This window comes from Tenrec ecaudatus, chromosome 7, assembly GCF_050624435.1.
Source record: "Tenrec ecaudatus isolate mTenEca1 chromosome 7, mTenEca1.hap1, whole genome shotgun sequence".
NCBI lineage: Eukaryota > Metazoa > Chordata > Mammalia > Afrosoricida > Tenrecidae > Tenrec > Tenrec ecaudatus.
Genome location: NC_134536.1, coordinates 98,726,168 through 98,745,467, shown reverse-complemented (window position 1 = coordinate 98,745,467; position 19,300 = coordinate 98,726,168). Strand labels below are relative to the sequence as shown.

General features: G+C 38.5%; 1 protein-coding gene across 1 annotated transcript in view; it reads right to left on the bottom strand.

Moving 5' to 3' along the window:
* Positions 1 to 12,482: 12,482 nt before the first annotated feature.
* Positions 12,483 to 19,300, bottom strand: part of TMEM30A (transmembrane protein 30A) — a 29,667-nt gene continuing 22,849 nt past the window's right edge. Inside the window, exons 6-7 of the mRNA XM_075554884.1 lie at positions 18,531 to 18,737; positions 12,483 to 15,719 (exon numbers count right to left, since the gene is read on the bottom strand). Of these exons, the coding sequence (XP_075410999.1) occupies positions 15,526 to 15,719; positions 18,531 to 18,737 (401 nt within the window). The 3' untranslated portion in view covers positions 12,483 to 15,525. The remainder of the gene's footprint in view (positions 15,720 to 18,530; positions 18,738 to 19,300) is intronic.

Here is a 19,300-nt window from a genome sequence, read left to right as displayed (position 1 = left end):
TGTATTCAGCATACACACTGAATAAGTATGATGGAAGGATAAAGCCTCTTTCCTAATTTTAAACCATGCAGTTCTAACACAGCTGTGTCTTGGTTTATGTAGTTTCTTCATAAGCATAATTCAACCTCCTGGAATTCCTATTCTTTACAGTGTTATTCATAATTTGTTAGGGCCCACATAACAAATTAAATTGCATAAATAGCCTATTAAAAGCAGCTAATTATGCATGAGCAGTAGGTGATTTAGACAACTAGAACCTCCAAAGAACTCAATATGAGAGTAAGTAAAACATTGCTACTAAGTTTCGACATCATAGATGTGTGGATTTATTCCAATCAAAGCATGCATAAATAGGTCTGCAATCAGTGGATGGCTGTACACGAGTTCGCTCAACAATACACTTGTCCATCTTGTTGAAATGCCTTTGAAAGTGTGTGTGTGGGGGGCTTTTCATGTCATGGAAAAATTGAAGCACTAAAAATTTTAATAAAATTCAAGTCAACATCTTCCTAAATTATGAAAGCTTTGCAACAAGTTTATGGGAATGCTGCCACACATAAGGAATGCCAATGGGTAATAGGAAGCGAACTGCTAGGTCAGCTGTTTGAAACCACCAGCTGCTCCATGGGTGAAAGTCAGGTCACTCTACTACAGAGTTACATAATTAGAAACACACAGGGGGCAGTTCTGCCTTGTCCTATCGAGTGGCTGAGTCGGCTTCGAGGGCAATGAGTAGTGAGTAGCCACACATAAGTTTGTCGATCTAACACTTCAAGGAAGGTGGAAGATGAGCAGAGAGGGTAGACCAGTAACTTCAACAAAGGAGGAAACTGTAAATGAAGTTCAAGAACAGGTGGAAGAAAACCCAAGAATTACCATTAAATGTGATAGCTAGTGAGATAGGGTTAAGCATTTTTAATTTAAAGCCAACATCTTGGCCTCAGCAAGCTTTTGGCTAGATGGGTGCCAAAAGTGTTGCACAAAGAGCTAATCTTTCCATCAATATAAGGAAGACCAAAGCTAATGATGACAATTTTATGGAACGAATTACAACTAGGGATAAGACTTGTATGTCCCAATGTAATACAGAAAGTATGTGTCTATTGAAAAGTTAAATTCAAGGCATGACAGCTCAGATGTTTATGGCAACTTTTGAGAGGGATCCCAAAGGCTAATTTTTATAAGATTTTCTCAAAACAAGTAAACACAAAAAACCCAAAGGACAATCAGGAACTTAAGAAATTTTAAGAAAACGGAAAATTCCATTGGTGAGAAAAAGGCTAGGAAAGTTGTACCAAAGACATCATGACAATGCACCTGCTCCTTCTTAGAAAGTACTAAGAACTGTCCTATGAGAATTTCATTTGGAAATCTTACCCCTTTCACTCTATACCCCTAATTTTCCCCCTCACACTTTTAGGTTCCTCAAACTCAAAGAACACTGAAAAGAACATGTTTTGACTCCCTTGAAAATACAAAATCTCCAATTTTGATGTGACAAAAAATAAAAAAGCAGATTTCTTGGGGGGGAGGGGTTATTGTTAGTTGCCATCCGTCCAACTCAGAGTGACCCTCTGTACAACATAACAAAACGTCTGACTCCTGCACCATTCTCACAATTATGTTGGGGACCATAGTTGCAGCTGTGTCAATCCATCCTGTTGAGTCTTCCTCTTTTCACTGCCTTTCTCCTTTACTAAGAATAATGTGCTTCTACGGGGACTGTTCCAAAGTACATGGGACAAAGTCTTGCCATCCTTGGCTCTAAAGAGCATTCGGACTCTGATTGTTTTTATTATTGGTCTCCTATTTGTCTGAAGTGAAAGAGGATAAAGGAAACAAGACTCAAGAAACTAGTCCCTAAGACTAGCAGCCCACACAAACCACTGCCTCTTCTGAGAGCAGAAGAACGAAAACTATCAAGACTGGCCAGTCTGACTTGGGACAAAATAGATCTCCATCCTGGGTAGAATGTAACACACAGAACAAAACTCAAACTCATTTTTTCAAAAAATGTACTGAAGTGGTAGAGGGAAATCCTAAGACTATCAACCTAAGATACCTGATAACGTAAAAGTGAAATCACTCTGAAACTGCCTATAGACTAAATAATCATAAGATGTTCCTTAAAATATTACTCTGAAACTATAGCTCAGCATTTACAAAAAAGCAAAGATGAGAAGGCAAGAAAGGGAAGGCAAGCTAGACCAGTGGAAACAGAACCATTAGAATGAAATACTGAGATTGTTGACATTGTGGACCATAACAAACTGGATAATCCTTGAGAATGATGATTCCAGAACATTTCATTGTGTTTATATGGCACTTGTACATGGATGCAGTTTTGTGACCAGAACAAGAGAATACCACACGGGTTAAAAGCATGAAAAGTGTGTGTCAGGGTTGTATCCTCTCACCATACTTACTCAATCTGTGTGGTAAGCAAACCGTCTGAGCAAGGTAATATGAAGAATACAGCCATCAGGATTGGAGGTTCATTAACCTGTGATAACCTGTAGACAGCACAACCTTGCTTGCTGAAAGTAGACATGAAGCACTTGCTGATGAAGATCATGAATTGGAGATTTCAGTATGGATTACAACTGAATTTGAAGTCCAAAATCCTGATGACTGGACCAATAGATAACATAATGGTAGATAAAAAAAAAATTTCTGAGCTAATAGAGCACCAGCAGTCTGGATAGGACAATAAGCTCACATTCCCGCTAAGTGATTCTACACACAGCTGGGGAAGTCCTGCCTGTCCTGGAGCCCTACATGGGGCTGAGGGAACTCCTGCGCTCAATACTGCAGTGGGAACTGACGCTTGGCCACTGTTGCAATCTTGCCTTCCAGAGCAATCCCACTCAGCAGCGTGGGAACCTACACCAAGCAGGCAAAACCCCGCTACCTTAAGGAAGAGGTGGAACTCCTCCAGCCAGAGTCAGGTGATCAAGGCTCAGTTATCTCCTTACTTAGCACTCTAATTCTTTTTTTATTCTCTTGCTCTTCTATCTTTCCCACCGCAGTCGGTCTCAACGGGCTCAGGTTTGTTTTGATTTTTTTCTCTTGATTTTTAATTCTTTTTCCTGTTCTCTCCCCTTTCCTATCATATGCTACTGCTGGCTTCCAGGCCACTACCCTCCCCCTAGGGCCAATCAGCCCAAATCGGAGGAGGAACTCCAGCCTGCCCTCCGTGGGAGTGCTGCACACCACACAAGGCAGCTGTGAGAGCCATCTATAGGCCTCCGCGCTGCTGAGGAAACCATCGGTCCTTTAAGGTGATCTTGCCAACTTGGGCAATTCCGTCCAGCACCACTGGGTCCCTGCATTAAAAGGGCACACCAAACTGCCATTTTGGGCAGGGTTTAAACCCCTCTGGGCCCACATTCAGGCAATCAGCCTCTTTATTCTTTATTTTCTTTCTCTCTTTGCTCTTTACCATCACAGTCAATCTTAGGGAGCACAGTTGTTTTTCCTTCTTTCTCTTCCTTTCTTCTCTTTGTTCTCATTTCTCTCTCTGCTTTAATAATTATCTCCGTTCCCTCTAAACTCCACAAGTGGAGTGTTGGAAGCAATAGAGGAATATGGCAGAGTGGTAGGATACATGATCGACAAACAGAAGTCAATCGGTCTGCTATACACATCAGACAACATCACAGAAGAGACAAAAAGGTAGTACACTTTACAATAGTCAAGCACAAATTAAAATATATATGGATATACCTGACTAAAAAAACCGAAAGATTTGTACGAGGAAAATTATACAACACTAGTACAAGAAACCAAGAGTGACCTTAACAAATGGAAGAACATCCCATGCTTGTGAATTGGAAGACTCAATATAATAAAGATGTCATTTCTGCCCAAAGTACTATATAAGTTCAATGCTACCCTGATACGAAAACCACTTTCCTTTTTCAAAGAATTGGAAAACCTGATGACCAACTTCATATGGAGAGGGAAAAAGCCAGAATTAGCAGAGAACTCCCCAAGAAGGAGGACACAGTGGGAGGGCTTGCTCTACCTGGCTTTAGCACATATTATATGGCCCCCGTAGTAAAAACAGTGTGGTACTGGTATAATGACATTTATTCAGACCAATGGAAAAGATCTGAAGACCCAGAAATAAAAACATCAGCATACAGGCAACTGATCTTTGATAAAGGCCCCAAAAATATCAAATGGGAAGCAGGTACCCTCTTCAATAAATGGTGCTGGAAAAAATGGATACCTACCTGCAGAAAAATGAAGCAAGATCTTTACCTCATTCTATGCACAAGAATAAACTCAAGGTGGTTCACAAACCTTGAAGTAAAAGCCCAAACAATTAGGGCCATTAATGAGGGAATTGGGACAAACCAGAGAAATTGGCATAGGGAATACATAGGTTATCGGAAATAGGAAAGGATACAAATACAGAGGAGTCACAAATAGACAAGTGGGATATACTGAAGATAAGACACCTGTGTACAAAGAATTCAAGAGTAATAAGAATGTCCATGGACTGGGAAATGACACATCAGACAAAGGCCTTATTACTAAAATCTGCAAAACTTTGCAAGCTTACAATAAGAGAAAAACTAACTGCCCACTGAGGAGGTGGGCAAAGGACCTGAAGAGATGTTTCACAGAAATCAGAATGGCCAATAAACATATGAGAAAATGTTCCTGATCATTAGCCATAAGAGAAATGCAAATTAAAACAACTATGAGAGATCACCTAACACCCTCAAAGATAACCCAATTCAAAAAAATCAAAAAGCAACAAGTGTTGGAGGGGCTGTGGTGAGATAGGAACTCTCATCCACTGCTGGTGGACCTGTAGGTATGAACAGCCACTATGGAAATCGATATAGCGATTTCTCAAACAGGTGGAAATTGAGTTACCATACAACCCAGCAATCCCCCCACTGGGCATATGCCCAGAAGAGGCAAAAAAAAACAAACCAAGGCCAGACACCTGTGCTCCAATGTTCATCGCGGCACAGTTCACAATTGCAAGAAGTTGGAAACAACCCAAATTTCCATCAACAGACAAATGGGATTAAAAATGGAGTACTATGCATTGCTAAAAAGCAGTGATGAACACATGAAGCATATCGCCACATGGGAAGAACTGGAGGAAATTATGCTAAGTGAAGCAAAGTGCAAAAAGACAAGTACAACATGAATCCACTGAGGTAAGTTTAAAAAAAAAACTGCAAAAGGGACACAGGGAAAAAGCTACTGTGTACAAACACTCCAGTGGTGAGGTCCAGGTAGTATGGGGCCAGACCAAATCCAGTAGTACATATGGTAGCCAATTAAAGAGGGTGGGGGGCAGGGGAGGAAAAAAATTAGAAATAGCGGGGGAACAGGGCAGTGACCCACCCAAGAGGAGGGTATTGTTTATATCTCCACAGGGAAAGAGGGGCCAGACAAATCCAGTGTTCCAGGATGCGAATGCAGTGTGCCGGCATGAAGAGGTGAGCCAGTGGAGGGGCCTGAGGGCCTGGCCACAATCCCAGCTATGTGGACAACCGCCCCTCTCCCCAGAATTTACAGGACGGTACTGAAGCTGCAGCTTGGGGAGAGGGACATATCTGATTAGAGCACATGGGAGCAAATGAAGGGGGAGGAAGAGAAAGTGGAGCACATCCTGGCCCACCAACCCTGGAGGACAATATTCCCGCTCAGAACTGCCAATGCAGAGTGGACCGTATGGCTGATACCACTATGAGCCATGAGGTCCCTCGCTGACCCATGACATGACTGGAGACTCAGTGTTGGGATTGGCCTGCTCTGACCCCACCACACTGAGGCAAAGCACTAAGGGTGGGTGGCAGAACAGCAGGGGGAGCAGGGCAGGGAGTTCCGGGGGAGTGCAAAGGATAGACTTTGGAGCCAGAGTGTGGCACCCCATCGGACTCAACTGGAGGACATGCCTAGAGTTCAACAAACAGACCTTTAACTATTTACTGTTTTCTGTCCTTTTTTTTTTTAAGTTTTAGAAATTAATTTTTTTGTCACTGGTTTTCTTTGTTGTCATGTTCTCTTGTCGCTTTGTCTTGCTATGCCTTTTTTGGTGCATATTATCTCTGCAGGTCTAGCTATCTAAGATAGGCTGGATGAAAACAGTCTGGAGGAAAAAACATCAGGACTGATGGCTCCTGGGGGACATGGGAGAGGGGAGTTGGGAGAAAGGAGGTGGTGTTGACCAACCTGGGGACAAAGGAACAAAATAAGTGGCAAGGAGGGTGTGAGACGCCTGGTAAGGATTCATCAAGGACAATGTAACCAAAAGAAATTACTGAAACCCAAATGAAGGCTGAGCATGATAGTGGGACAGGAGGAAAGTAAAAGGAAATAGAGGTAAGAACTAGGAGACAAAGGGAAATTATAGAGGTCTAATACAGGCATGTACATCTATTGATATAGGATGATGGGAAATAGATCTACGTGTATATAATTATATGTTTAGTATTAAGGCAGCAGGTGGAAGCTGGAGCTCCACTCAAGAACTTCCTCAATGCAAGAACACTTTTTTTTATTAAATTGCCATTCCATGATGCACACCTTCCCGGGAGGATCGCTGAAGACAAATGTGTGCACAAGCAAATGTGCTGAAGAAAGCTAGTGGTGCCTTGCTATCAAAAGATACAGCATCTGGAGTCTTTAAGGCTTGCAGATAAACAAGCAGCCATGTAGTTCAGAAGTAACAAAGCCCACATGGAAGAAGCACACCAGCATGTGTGACCACAAGGTGTCGAAGGGACCAGGTATCAGACATCAAAGAACAAAAAATCTTATCATTGTAAATGAGGGGGAGTGCAGAGTGGAGATCCAAAGCTCATCTGTAGGTAGCAGGAAATCCTCTTACAGAAGGGTCACAGGGAGATGAGCCAGTTAGCATGCAGTGTAGCAACACTGAAACATACAACTTTCCTATAATTTTAAAATGCTTCCTCCTATCATCCCAATTCTACCTTACAAATCTGGCTAGACCAGGGATGTACACTGGCAGATATGAAACCAGAAACACAGGATAGATGATTCCCTTCAGGACAAATGCTGAGAGTGGCAATACTGGAGGGTGGAGGGATGATGGGGTAGAAAAGGGGAAGTGATGATAAAGATCTACATATAACCTCCTCCCTGGGGGACAGATAACAGAAAAGTGGGTGAAGGGAGATGTTGGATAGTGTAAGATATGACAAACTTATAATTTATAAATTATCAAGGGTTCATGAGAGAGGGGGTAGTGGAGAGGGAAGGGGAAAAATAAGCTGATACCAAGGGCTTAAGTGGAAAGCAAATATTTTGAGAATGATTAGGGCAATGAATGTAGAAATATGCTGGACACAAATGATGTATGTATGGTTTTAAGAATTGTATTACCCCAGTAAAATGATTTTAAAAAACCCATAATGGTCAATGGAGAAAAGATTAAAGTTATCACGGATTTTGTCTTGCTTGGACCCAGTCACTGCTCATGGAAGTTATCTGCTTCACAAAACCTCTTTAGAATATTGTAAATCTAGGATGCTACTTTGAGGACTAACATGTGCCGGACCCAAGCCATTCTATTTTTCAGTTCCCTCATATGCAGGTGAAAGTTAGACTTTGAATAAAGTCTTTAAAGGCCAAATAACTGATGCATTTGAATTGTGGTGCTGGAGAAAAATAATAAAAGTACCATGTACTGCTAAAAGGACAAACGGGTCTGTCTTGGAAGAAGTATACTCAGAGTGCTCCTTAAAGGCAAGGATGGCCAAGACTTCGTCTTACATACTTTGGACATACTGTCAGGAGAGACCAGTCCCTGGAGGACATCATTCATGGTAGAAGGGCATGGGGGTGGGGGTGGGGGGAGGAAAGGCTCTCAAAGGATTGGACTAACACAATGGGCCCAGGTACAGGAACCACTGTGAGGACAGTACAGGACCCCAGGCAGCGTTTTCCTTCTGTTCTGCATAGGGTCGCAGCTGAGTGAATGGCACAACAACAAATCTTAAGAAATGAGAAACAGAGTGAACAATCTAGAGCTCAGCAAAGCCAAACATATGAAAAGATAAAGATATCAGTATAAGGAGAGCAAAATTGATAAGGAATTAAAACAGCTCAGGAATTGTGAGAAAGGGACCCAGAACATCTAGGATCCTGAACTTATTTTATGGTGAATATAAAGAGAAATGTAAAGGAAGAAAGCAATAGAGAAATCAGTAGAAAACCAGTAAAGTTATTCATAAAATCTAAAGCTGGTGAGCGCAGTAAAAATGTCTGTTAGACAGAACGGTTTGGATCCAATTTGAATGAGTTCCCTTTATTTGACAGCCATTGCCTTCGTAGTTTCCTACATTTTGTGCTAGGTAAACCTACTAGATACCTATATTTCTACGTTTTCATCACTTCTTTTACTCTTCAAAACAAAATCCACCAAGTGGGTAGGTAACTTCCTTTACTGACAAATGATCAAAGTGACCTAAAAAGACTACATAGGGTTCAAAGCCACTCTTCTCAAGCCCTCGCGCACTCGTGCTCTCTTAGACACAAAGGATGGAATCAAAGTCTACCTGAAGATAAGACAGGATAATAAAACATACTTTGACAAGCTTTATTGTGAAAAGGTGAGACAACTCTTTTAGCCCCAAGGGAGGAGGGAAAGCAAGTGGGGTCTGACATTTACCTGTAAAACCTGTTTCCTGCTTTTGTGTTTTAAAACAAAGTAGGACATCACCTGGACAGTGAAGCAAGTATGGTGTTTGGTTTTCTTCCACATGACTATGGTTAGAAAGGCTTTTGGCAAATAAGCTCACACTAATACATTTAGAATATCTGGTGGATCTTCACAAAGTTCTCAGAAATGCATATAATGAATAAACTATGCATGGATTTTAAAATCCCCCCCAATAAACCCATACTTAATGACTAAATTATTAGTAAAGGTTAACGTGGGTGCAGAGTCCTGGTGATGTGGTGGATTACATGTTCAGCTGCTAACCAGCCGCTTCGCTGAGAAAGATTGACTATCTACTCCTGTAGAAATGTACCACCTCAGAAACCCATGGAAACAGTTCTCTGTCCTGTAGTCACGAGGGGTCATTATTGGCTGGATGGTAGTTTCTTTTTATAACTTTTAATGGTAGTTTCTTTTTATAACTTGAATTTTTATTAGCACTAACTTTGCCTCACGTACTTTGGGACATGTTATCAGGAGAGACCAATACCTGGAAAAGGATATCACGCTTAGTAAAGTAGAAAGGCATTGGAAAAAGAGGAAGACCTCAATAAGAAAGATAGAAACAGTAGCTACAACTGTGGGCTCAGACATAACAATAACTATGAAGATGCTGCACAACCAGGCACTGGTTTGTCCAGTTGTGCTTAGGATCAGTATGAGTCAGAGCGAACTCGATGGTACCTAACAGCAATTTGTTTTGTCTGCTTTGAGGCACAATGAAGGATAGGATAAATAGAGCTCTAGTTTAAAAGCTGTCCAAGAAACATGAATTCTACTTAAAGAAAGAACAAATATTAAATCTATGGTGACATTTTAGTGGTAGAATGGTGCAATCACTGATGTTTTATGAAAGAAATAATATACAAATGAATCATTCATTTTAAGAAAGATGTTGTTGAAGACGAACAGGCAGTGGCAGATCATCCACATCAAATTCCAAGCTGGCAATTCAATCATTTTGTCTATGCCCTATTGGAGAACTAATGAATATCAGCAAAAACCACAATAACAGCAGAAACCACCATCACCACCGCCAAATTCAAAACTGTTTTAACTTACACAATTATAACCGAAAAACTAAAGTTGAGAACATTTTCTGCTCAATGGGTGCCAACTTACATCCACGTAAGCTGCAGGTAAGTGCTGAGCTTTCTATGGAAATTTTATACAGTGACCATCAACATCCTGAAGCATTTCCTGGAAGAACTGAAGTAGATGAAACAGGACTTTTACAATACGACCTTAAAGATAGAGCACTCTCAAAGCAATGGCTACACCAACAGGTGGAAGTTGATTCAGTCAAAGCAAAAGCATGACTGGTCAGTCATGAGCAAGGTCATGGTAAAGATTCTTAAGGCATTTTGCTTGTTGACTTTCTGAAGGGCCAAAGAGTGATTACATCTGTTTACTGTGGGAGTGCTGAGAAAATTAGCCCAAACCTTAGCAAAAAAACAAAACAAAAAACCCAGGAAAGCTTCACCAGAATCCGTCTCCATTACATTTCATTCATCTCATGAAACAAGGGCAATTTTGCAAGAATTTTTATGGGAAACCCTTCCAACTTACGATTCTCACTTGGCTCCTCCTGATTTCTTATTCTTTCCTAATCTTAAAACACTTTTTAATGGGCACCCATTTTAATATTGTAAAAGACTGCGCTGAGATGTCTAAAATCTCGGCATTCTCAGTTCTCTAGGGATGGACTAAATGGCTGGAGTCATTGCTTACAAAGTGTATTCAACTTGATGGAGCTATGCTGAGACAATTTTTTCTAAGTCTTACCTTTAAATTCCATTTTCCATGAACGTTTGAAGACCACTGTATGACAAGTTGTTGTTTTTAAGTCACATACAATAACCAACAGGCGGTGAATATATTTGCTTCAGTGGTTCTAGCTAGTGGATTGACCACCAGAGTGTATCTTTTCCCCTACTTCAATAAAATGAAAGGTGTCAGAAAGGTACAAGAATAAAATACTGACACATACATCACCCTGGACAAATTTCTGAGATATTATGAAGTATCAAGGAAGCCAGTTTCAAAAAACTACATATTGACAAAAGATTCTATTTATGACATTCTACAAAACTAAGGAGAAAACAGATCCGGGGTTGCCAGGGGTAGCCCGATTCATAACAGTAGCAAAATTAGTTATGAAGTAGCAATGAAAATAAAACTGAAAATGTTGACGGTATGTACTGTCAAAGATAAGATTACAGTGAAGATCAGTGACAGGTATGATTCAAACAAATTTCTTGGTGATTGAAGATGGAATATGAGAGTTAGAAGAAGCTGCAATCTAAAGGTACTACAACAGGGGACACCAGTGATAAATGAGCTGATTGGTCTGAGAATTTCGGAACTTAGGTAAAAGTTAGCCAAAAGCAAAGCCTGAAAATGAATGATTTCTTACATCCTTCATTGTTAAATAATTTCTTAGCTTGAGAAATTAAACAGGAAGTCAATATGCAGAAGGGACATGCAGACAAACAGATATAAGGTAATAGGTGTAAAGTGGAAATCAGGAGGTAATGAAGGCCAAGGCAGAAGCACAGTTAAAGTATTAAGAAACAGCATCCCCCAAATGAACTGATACCAAGGACTCACATAGAAAGAAAATCTTTTGAGAATGAAGATGGCAGCAAATGCACAAATGTGCTTGACACAATGGATGGATGCATGGATTGTGATAGAGTAGCATGAGCCCCCCAGTAAAATGATTAAAAAGAAACAGCATCCCCTTAAATTCCCTGCATCCCACAGAAATCTGAAAGATTCTTCCCTGGAAAAACTGAAAAGCCGCAGAGCAAAGGCCTCCAAACAAAGGAATGGTTCCCTGAAAGCATTACAGGGTCAGCTTTTCTAAGAGCGTGTTCTACCCACCTGTAAACATCACCCTGTCAACTAACTATGTGTAGGCATTTTCTTGTGAAATGGGTAACCACGGGGTAGTCACTGAGCAGCATTTCCAAGTAACGTTGTGTTAGTAGAGTTAACAATTTGTCAAGCATACCTACGAACACAGAGTTTTTAATAACTCTTGGTGTCTACTAACATGATAGATGACTGAGACATGCCAGAAACAGAGGGAAGTCACCTAAATAAATAAGAGTAAAAAACAAAACTTAAAACAGCAACAAAAATGTAGGAAAGAAAATGAAATAGATATACACCCATTTATATGTACTCAGAAAAGATAACAATAAGCTAAGAAATTGTTAAAATGCAGTCTAGAAATGAAAGTAGTCTTTTTTGTAGTCTTAGAAATTAAAAATTTTAACTTAATATTCTATTTATAGTCAAGTTATCAGTGAATAAGGTTGAAATAAAGGCAATTCAAATATGTAAGGATTCAGGAAATTCACCTCCCACTACCACCACTTCTTAGGAAGCAATGCCGTAGGCGGTGCTTCAAGTAAACGAGGGTACATTAGAGGCAGAGCCAACAGGGAGGGTGACAAACAGAAGCCATGGAATAATGGCTGCGCAGTAGACCAGGCAAACAACCAGGACACACTGTCACAGAACAGAACTGCAGAATAGATGTTAGTCAAATGGAATCGACTACCTGACATTTAAGTACAAAAACTTTTCATATCTAGTGAAAGGAAGAGAATACGGTGGCCCTCAAAGAGAAATTAATGAAATTATAAGGTTGATTTACAGAAAGTTATATTCAGTACTAGCAATAAAACAAAATACCATACATACAAAACATACATGGTCTATTTTATGTACAAATAAGGTCAACATGGTCTGATTTGGTTTTAGACACAATATTTATTTTGAAGTTTCAAATGATATGTTTAAATGATATGTTTATGTTTAAAGAATGGGATATAGATTAAAAAGACTTTAAACACTTTACTAGATGATCCAAACTCTGCAACAAATATTTGTGCATCAACATTCTTGCAACAGCAGCACTGATCACATCCCTAGATCTTCCATCCTCCTCCACACAGCCATGTTCACAAAACAACACGTTACAGTGTAAAGAACAGAGAAGTACCAATGAACTCGAAGGCAATGCTTTCTATGAAGTAACAGGCTGACCAACATCCATTAGCGCTACCCGCCTCGCTGCTTCTCTTTCTTAGAATTGCCACTTCCTGTGTGCCCCATTTCATGATCTCTGCCTCTCTACCAACACTTTTTTTCCTACCAGTTTTTCATTTTCTACATAACAGGTATTTCCCTTGGTCTACTATCAAACTTAACTAGGCTGTCTGTAACTCACAAGGCAACTGGCCACTCCATGGCAAGAAAGGGTGCTTCTCAGTAAAACATAGAACTCTTGTGGATAATGTTATGAGAGGATTCATAAGTACAAATATAAGAATTAGTTTAACAATGAATGACATTTCATGAAATCTAGACATGGAAATGTTAAAAACCTGGACTCCTCGAACATGGATTAAAATTTAATGCCAAATATTATCAAGAACACTTGGCTTGTTTCTTTAGCAAGACATTTGAACATGGCAAAGTTATTTTTCTTCATTTTTATTAATATAGAACATATTAACAGAAGTTTAAATTTTAAAATAAAGTAACATAAACAGTCACTAACTGATAAATAATATTCCACTTCACTCTTTTCTTGGAAAAATTCTCCTATATTAGGTAGTAGTTTTTACTAATTTATGTTTCAACTATCATATAATTTCAGTGTAATTTATTAGCTTTTACTTACTGCATAATTTCTTCCATTGGAAAACTTCTCATGTCAAAGTACTTCCAGTATATTAACATCTTTTAGTGCTAATTACCTTAAATGCACATTAATTTTTGAGAACTGAATATGCCATCAATGTTTCCAAGAGAAGCAAAAGCTTTTAAGAAGTGTTTTCCTTCCCCCTCATGCCATGTGACTTCCATTTCTTCATCTGTAGGTAACAAGAGTCCCTTAGCAATCAAATGGCAGGAGACAAGGAGGAATTAGGCCTTCAAAGGATGTATAACAGAGATAAGACTCCAAATATATTCTAAGCTCTCTCTTCACAGGTGAAAGTGTGGCGAGGGGGTCTTCCTTTTTGCAGGACAGCAGTTCTCCTTAACAGTAGATTCCATCTGGAAAAACGCCCTGGCCCCAATGGTATCTTCCAAAAAAATAAATTGCCATGTGCAAGAGGAACAATTCTCAGAATAAATAGCAATTTTTGAAGAATTAACAAAACAATATATTTAGACAGAGAATAAAACCCTGTGTGTCCAGAAATTTCTGGATAATCACACATCAAGGACCTCATGCAAGTAATATTCTTACCAGTTAAAAGTCACTACAAACTACTAGTTCTTTTAACTGAAGTTCATATTTTATACAAAACTTAAGAAGTGTGGCACATTTTTACCATTAACCATTACATTTTTTGTTTTTGGTTTTTTAGAAAGCATATATTAATCAAAATGGATACATTACCCAGACCTTTTGATTTAAAATATAACTGAAGGAAACCATTACAGATTCTGAATAAACAAGCATTCTTTTATACAAACATTTGTTATTTGAATAAAGAAAATTAATTTCAATGCAATTAAGTCACCTCTGATGCAATCATACATTTTCATGCATGTGAAAATAAAAGCTTACATTCGCTTCAAGAATGAGTTCCATAGCACACAAATTACAGCATTTATTCAATAATATTAAAATAATTCTAGTAGAAAATAAAATAACTTCAACCATATATTATAATTTATCATATACATACTCCAAAATCCCTAGAATTCAACTATGAAAATTTAAAGAATTTCAACCAAAGCAACTGGTATTTTAACTGAAAAGAAATGTGCATACACCTCCGTATTTGACCTATCTCCAAAAGTTTAATAAAATATGGAGAAAATTTGGGTATGTTTAACAATTTTTCTGGAATATAACATTTGTACTTAAGTCAATACACTTACCTGCAAAATTAAAATAAGCTTGAGGTATTTCCAATGCTAAAGCAAGTTTCTAAATGCTAAATACCACAAGAATGAAGACAGTTTCCTTTGAGAACTTATATCAGCTTTACAGTTAAAGCAGATGATGGTCTGCCAAGCAGTTTTCCCATCTCAAAAGGATACGCTCAGGGAAATGATTACACGTAAAAACATTTCAAGTGGCTACTGCAACGGAACCGGAGGGAAAGAAGAATTATAGACTCTCCTACATGGAACCTACCGGAACACTTTAGACATGACCGTAACTACTGTGCGTGACACATAAACAGATCTTGTTTTTAAAATCAAAGCCAAGTTTGACAACGATGTCTATTGGGTAAATTGAATACATGAACCACCTCAACAAAGATGGTACTTTAAGCCTTTATACGTGACACATGAACACGAGGAAGTGTTTTATTAGATTGGCCTTTCTTCATCTTTCTGTAACTGAGTCCTGAAAGGATAGCAGTCGTTATACTCATATATCTGCAATCCCTTTCTTCACACAACAGGCACACATATTAGCATCTCATGTCAATAAAGTACTATCAACATAGCATAAACATTTAAGCAGTAGACACAGTTCACATGAAAGGGCTCTATGCATCACATGGCCTGTCCCAATTAAAAGCAAGTATTAGAATGCCATTTCAGTAGTTACAGTGTTGATATGGTCAATATAGATAATTTGTTTAAACCCGTCGGAGTTTCATCAGTCATCCATAGGGAAGAAGCACAGGAAAAGACTTTCAGAAAAAGTTACGTGCCAACTTCAAAAATGACATACTAACCGAACATTAGCATTCGAAAGCTAGGTTGAATAGGACTGGCCTTGATGCACATGCAGTAGATTTGTTTTTCAGAATAGAAAATTAAATGGTAATGTCAGCAGTGTTACTACTGTTTCTATATTTATGATTAATTACTAGCAGCACAACTCCCAGAAGGAAGGAGATGGATCCAATAGCGATGTAAGCAATCCCCAAAAATGGATTCTTTCCTCCCATCCACGAAATAGTGCTCAAGATCATCCGTTTTCGTCCATCAAAAGAATGAACAGGGTAATCTGAGGAGTGATTGTATAGGAAGGCTTCTTCATCATAGTTGCTTAACTCTTACCATATAGTTTTTAAGTTGACACTTAATTGCTTATAAATTCATTTTACTACTTCCATGATAGACAGGCACCTGACCCATATGCTTTAAATCACAATTTTTAAAAAGTATTTAGCAAATTAAATGTTAAGAGAAAAATTCAAAATATTTTACAAACAAAAATATCCAAGCTTAAGAGTTATACAGTGTTCAGCACACTTTCACTCTCATTAGTCAGGACAGGGAGGTCACAAAAGTTACTGCAGAAGAGCTCGTCATTGATCAGTAATGAGACTCACAGCGGGAAAGAAAGAAGACTGACAGTAAGGAGAAACTGCAAGAAGCCAGGGACTGGTTATCTCTGTGAGGTCAAACACACGAGTAGAAGAAAAGCAGTTATACAAATCTGAGAGGGCTCTGAGCACAAGGTCAAAAAGCAGGACATTCAAGCTTTACACTGCTAATTTGGAACAAGTATAAAATCATGGTGTAAACAGAACTGATTGCTAAAATGGATTTGAAGTGAAGGAAGGATGGGCATTATATTCTTAAACTGGTTTTAGAAGACACCATGAGCCTTCTCATGTACCAGTCTTAGAATTCTGCACACAGTTGGAAAAGACAGAAGACAGAATTATATCATGATCTGAAAGGTTTACAAACTTTTTGAAAGCATCTTTTGAGTCAAGCGCTAGGTCCCACTTGCTTTTCTAGCTTCTAAAACTCCCTATTCCCACAGAAGGGGCTCGATGACCACAAAGAGAACACTTGACTCCACTAGTTTCCCAGACGAGTGGGGAGCAGAATGAGTTTAAGGGTTTCTAGAGGTCAGGTCTAACGGTGCAGCTGCTGAGCACAGTCATCATTGTAAACCCACTATCCACTCCATGGGAGGGAGAGAAAGCCTGTGTGCTTCTCAGCTATCCAAAGGAGTCCTACTCTGTCCTTTAGGGGAATCAATGGGAGGGTTGGTTTGTTTCTTCTACTGCCCCAGTGACACAAAGGTTAAAGCAATCAGCTGCTACCTGAAAATTCAACGTGGGGAACCCCACAACCACTCCAAGGAAGAAAACTGAGGCAGCCTATTTTAGTACAGATTTACAGCCTTGGATGCTCTATGGGGCAACTCTATTCTGTTCTACAGAATTGTTACCAGGCAGATTCTTTAGTAATTAACCAAATACCCAGGAAGATTCTGTATCAAATCACCCATGCTAGTCTGTGTCACAATCTCTCCTCTGACCCTCTCTGAATCCCCATCATTAAAAAGATGGATTTCTGACTTGTTTCTGTTATCTAATTCCTACCTGGTATTCAGATTCGTTAATTAAGCCTGGATAGTTGGCGAGCCCAAATCCTGTCTCATCCACCCTACTCCTAACAGTCCTCATTGCCAAGGACGCCACTGCCACCTTCATCCACACAAATTACGGACCGCGAGGGTGCCACGGGCACTCTACAGGCAGCCCTTCACTGCTCCCGAGGCTGGAGGCGGGAATATGTCGGTACTCGTTACCAGATTGCTTTGTTTTGGCTAATAAATTCAAGATTACATTCCTTCAATTAGCACCTGAGTGGAGTATGTCTATCCAAAATAAGTCCTATCTCATACTGTTACTGCTTGAATTCAAAAAAGCATGAAAAACACAGCAAAGGGTGGACCTAGTTTTCAAAAATGTGGTCTCTATCAAGCCATGTTCATCTATGTACGGAGATACAATTTTAAAGTGACAAAAACAAACCTTATTTTATATATGGGAATACACTTACTATTCCATTTTAAAGCTGAAACTATATAACTCTAGAGAATTTCGATGAACAAAAATTAAAAGCACAAAGATGATTAGTAAATATTTAAATGCCATTATTCAGGAATTTTTCTACTCGTGATATATGTAAGCTATGTGCTAGAGATGAAAAGATGTAAGGAATTTCTTTGAGATGAGAGGAATTGCCCCATTTTCCCTCCTAGAAAAAAAGAGTTTGCATGAAGACCAATATGAAATGGTTTTACTCTGGAGTGAACTAGCTAGGGCTACAACCCCTGGTGGTGTCTGAGAGTAAAGTCATAGTTTTTATGCTAACCACATATTCTCCTAATTATTGCCTGTGTGCTCTTGGGTAAATTAAGCTTTGTTCCTGCATTTTTAGCTGTAACAAGATGACAGTTATCCATGTTACTGCTTGCGTGAAATAAAAATCATGAAAAGTATACAGTAAAAAAAAGTTTACAGTAAAGTGTTACAGAGTCAGAGCAACAGAAATTATATTGATAAGCACAGAAAAGTGTACCTTATTAATGTAGAACAGTGGTTAATAAAAATGTTTTGAAACTTTGAGCAGAACAATAGTTATAAATAACTATAATGATGTGAACTAACAGATTTTTATTATCTAAATTCTTCTACTGAAACAGCGCAGTACTATTAGCATTCATTTAAGAGTAGGCACACTTGGCTGGTCTCTACATTAAGTTCAATTATAATTTTCTTATAAAATTTGACAGCTTATTGAGAGATCAGGAACCTAAATTTTTAAATAAATTTTGACCAGATAATATGTTGGAAGACCTAAAATAAGGCAGATAAAAATGCACGACACTTTTCATAGATAGAAAGCCAAAGATAAAAATGCATACATATTTTTACATATACTCATACTCACATAAAAAATTCAGATATCAAACTAATGCACAGAGTAACATGTCCTATAATCAAGAAAAAGTTAAACTACAATTTCTTCAAGTTCTATGAATAAGTACACAAAACCAAAAAAAGGATACTGTAGGTGATATTCAAGTAATATCGTCCAGCTGGTAATGTTGGATGGAAATCATTTTTGCGCTCAATAAGACGATATAACTTACGAAACGTAGGTAATGCTGCTGTACGCATCCAAACAATAAAATCCTCATTTAAAAACCCATTATTATCTGGGTCAGAATCCAGCATGTACACTGGTTTAAGCCAATTTACTGGCTTTGTTGTATCTTAAAAAATGGAAGGATGAAGGGGAGAACAAAATTTTTAATTTTATTAAAGTGTTTCACAGAAAATCTACACTTCTCTAAAAATGTACATAAGACAATCGGTATTTTTATTATTTTCAAACATATAGCTATAGTAATTTCTAAGAAATTCTTCAAATTTAGACAGAAATCAATTCTTCATGTAACAATTTAACGAAAAATACGTCTATGTGGTTGATGATAACACTTCAAGAGAACATTAACAGTAGGATATTGGAAATATACAAAAGACAGTCACATAATGCAACGATATAATGGCAAGTAACATTATATTATGAAAATAAGAGCACAGAAATAAAGATATGCAGAAGATATAGAATAGCACTTATTTAAACGAAGCTGTGTTGTAGTTTTAAAAGAAACTGGCTAAAAATAAATAAAGAAAAGAAAATGGCTGAACTACAAGAGAAACTCAATTCAAGACTAAATTCTGCATTTATTTTAGAAATCCATTATATTAGCTTATGCTACCGACTTTTTACTAAAAGCATCAGGTGTGAAAAACAGGCTTGTCTTTTTAAACT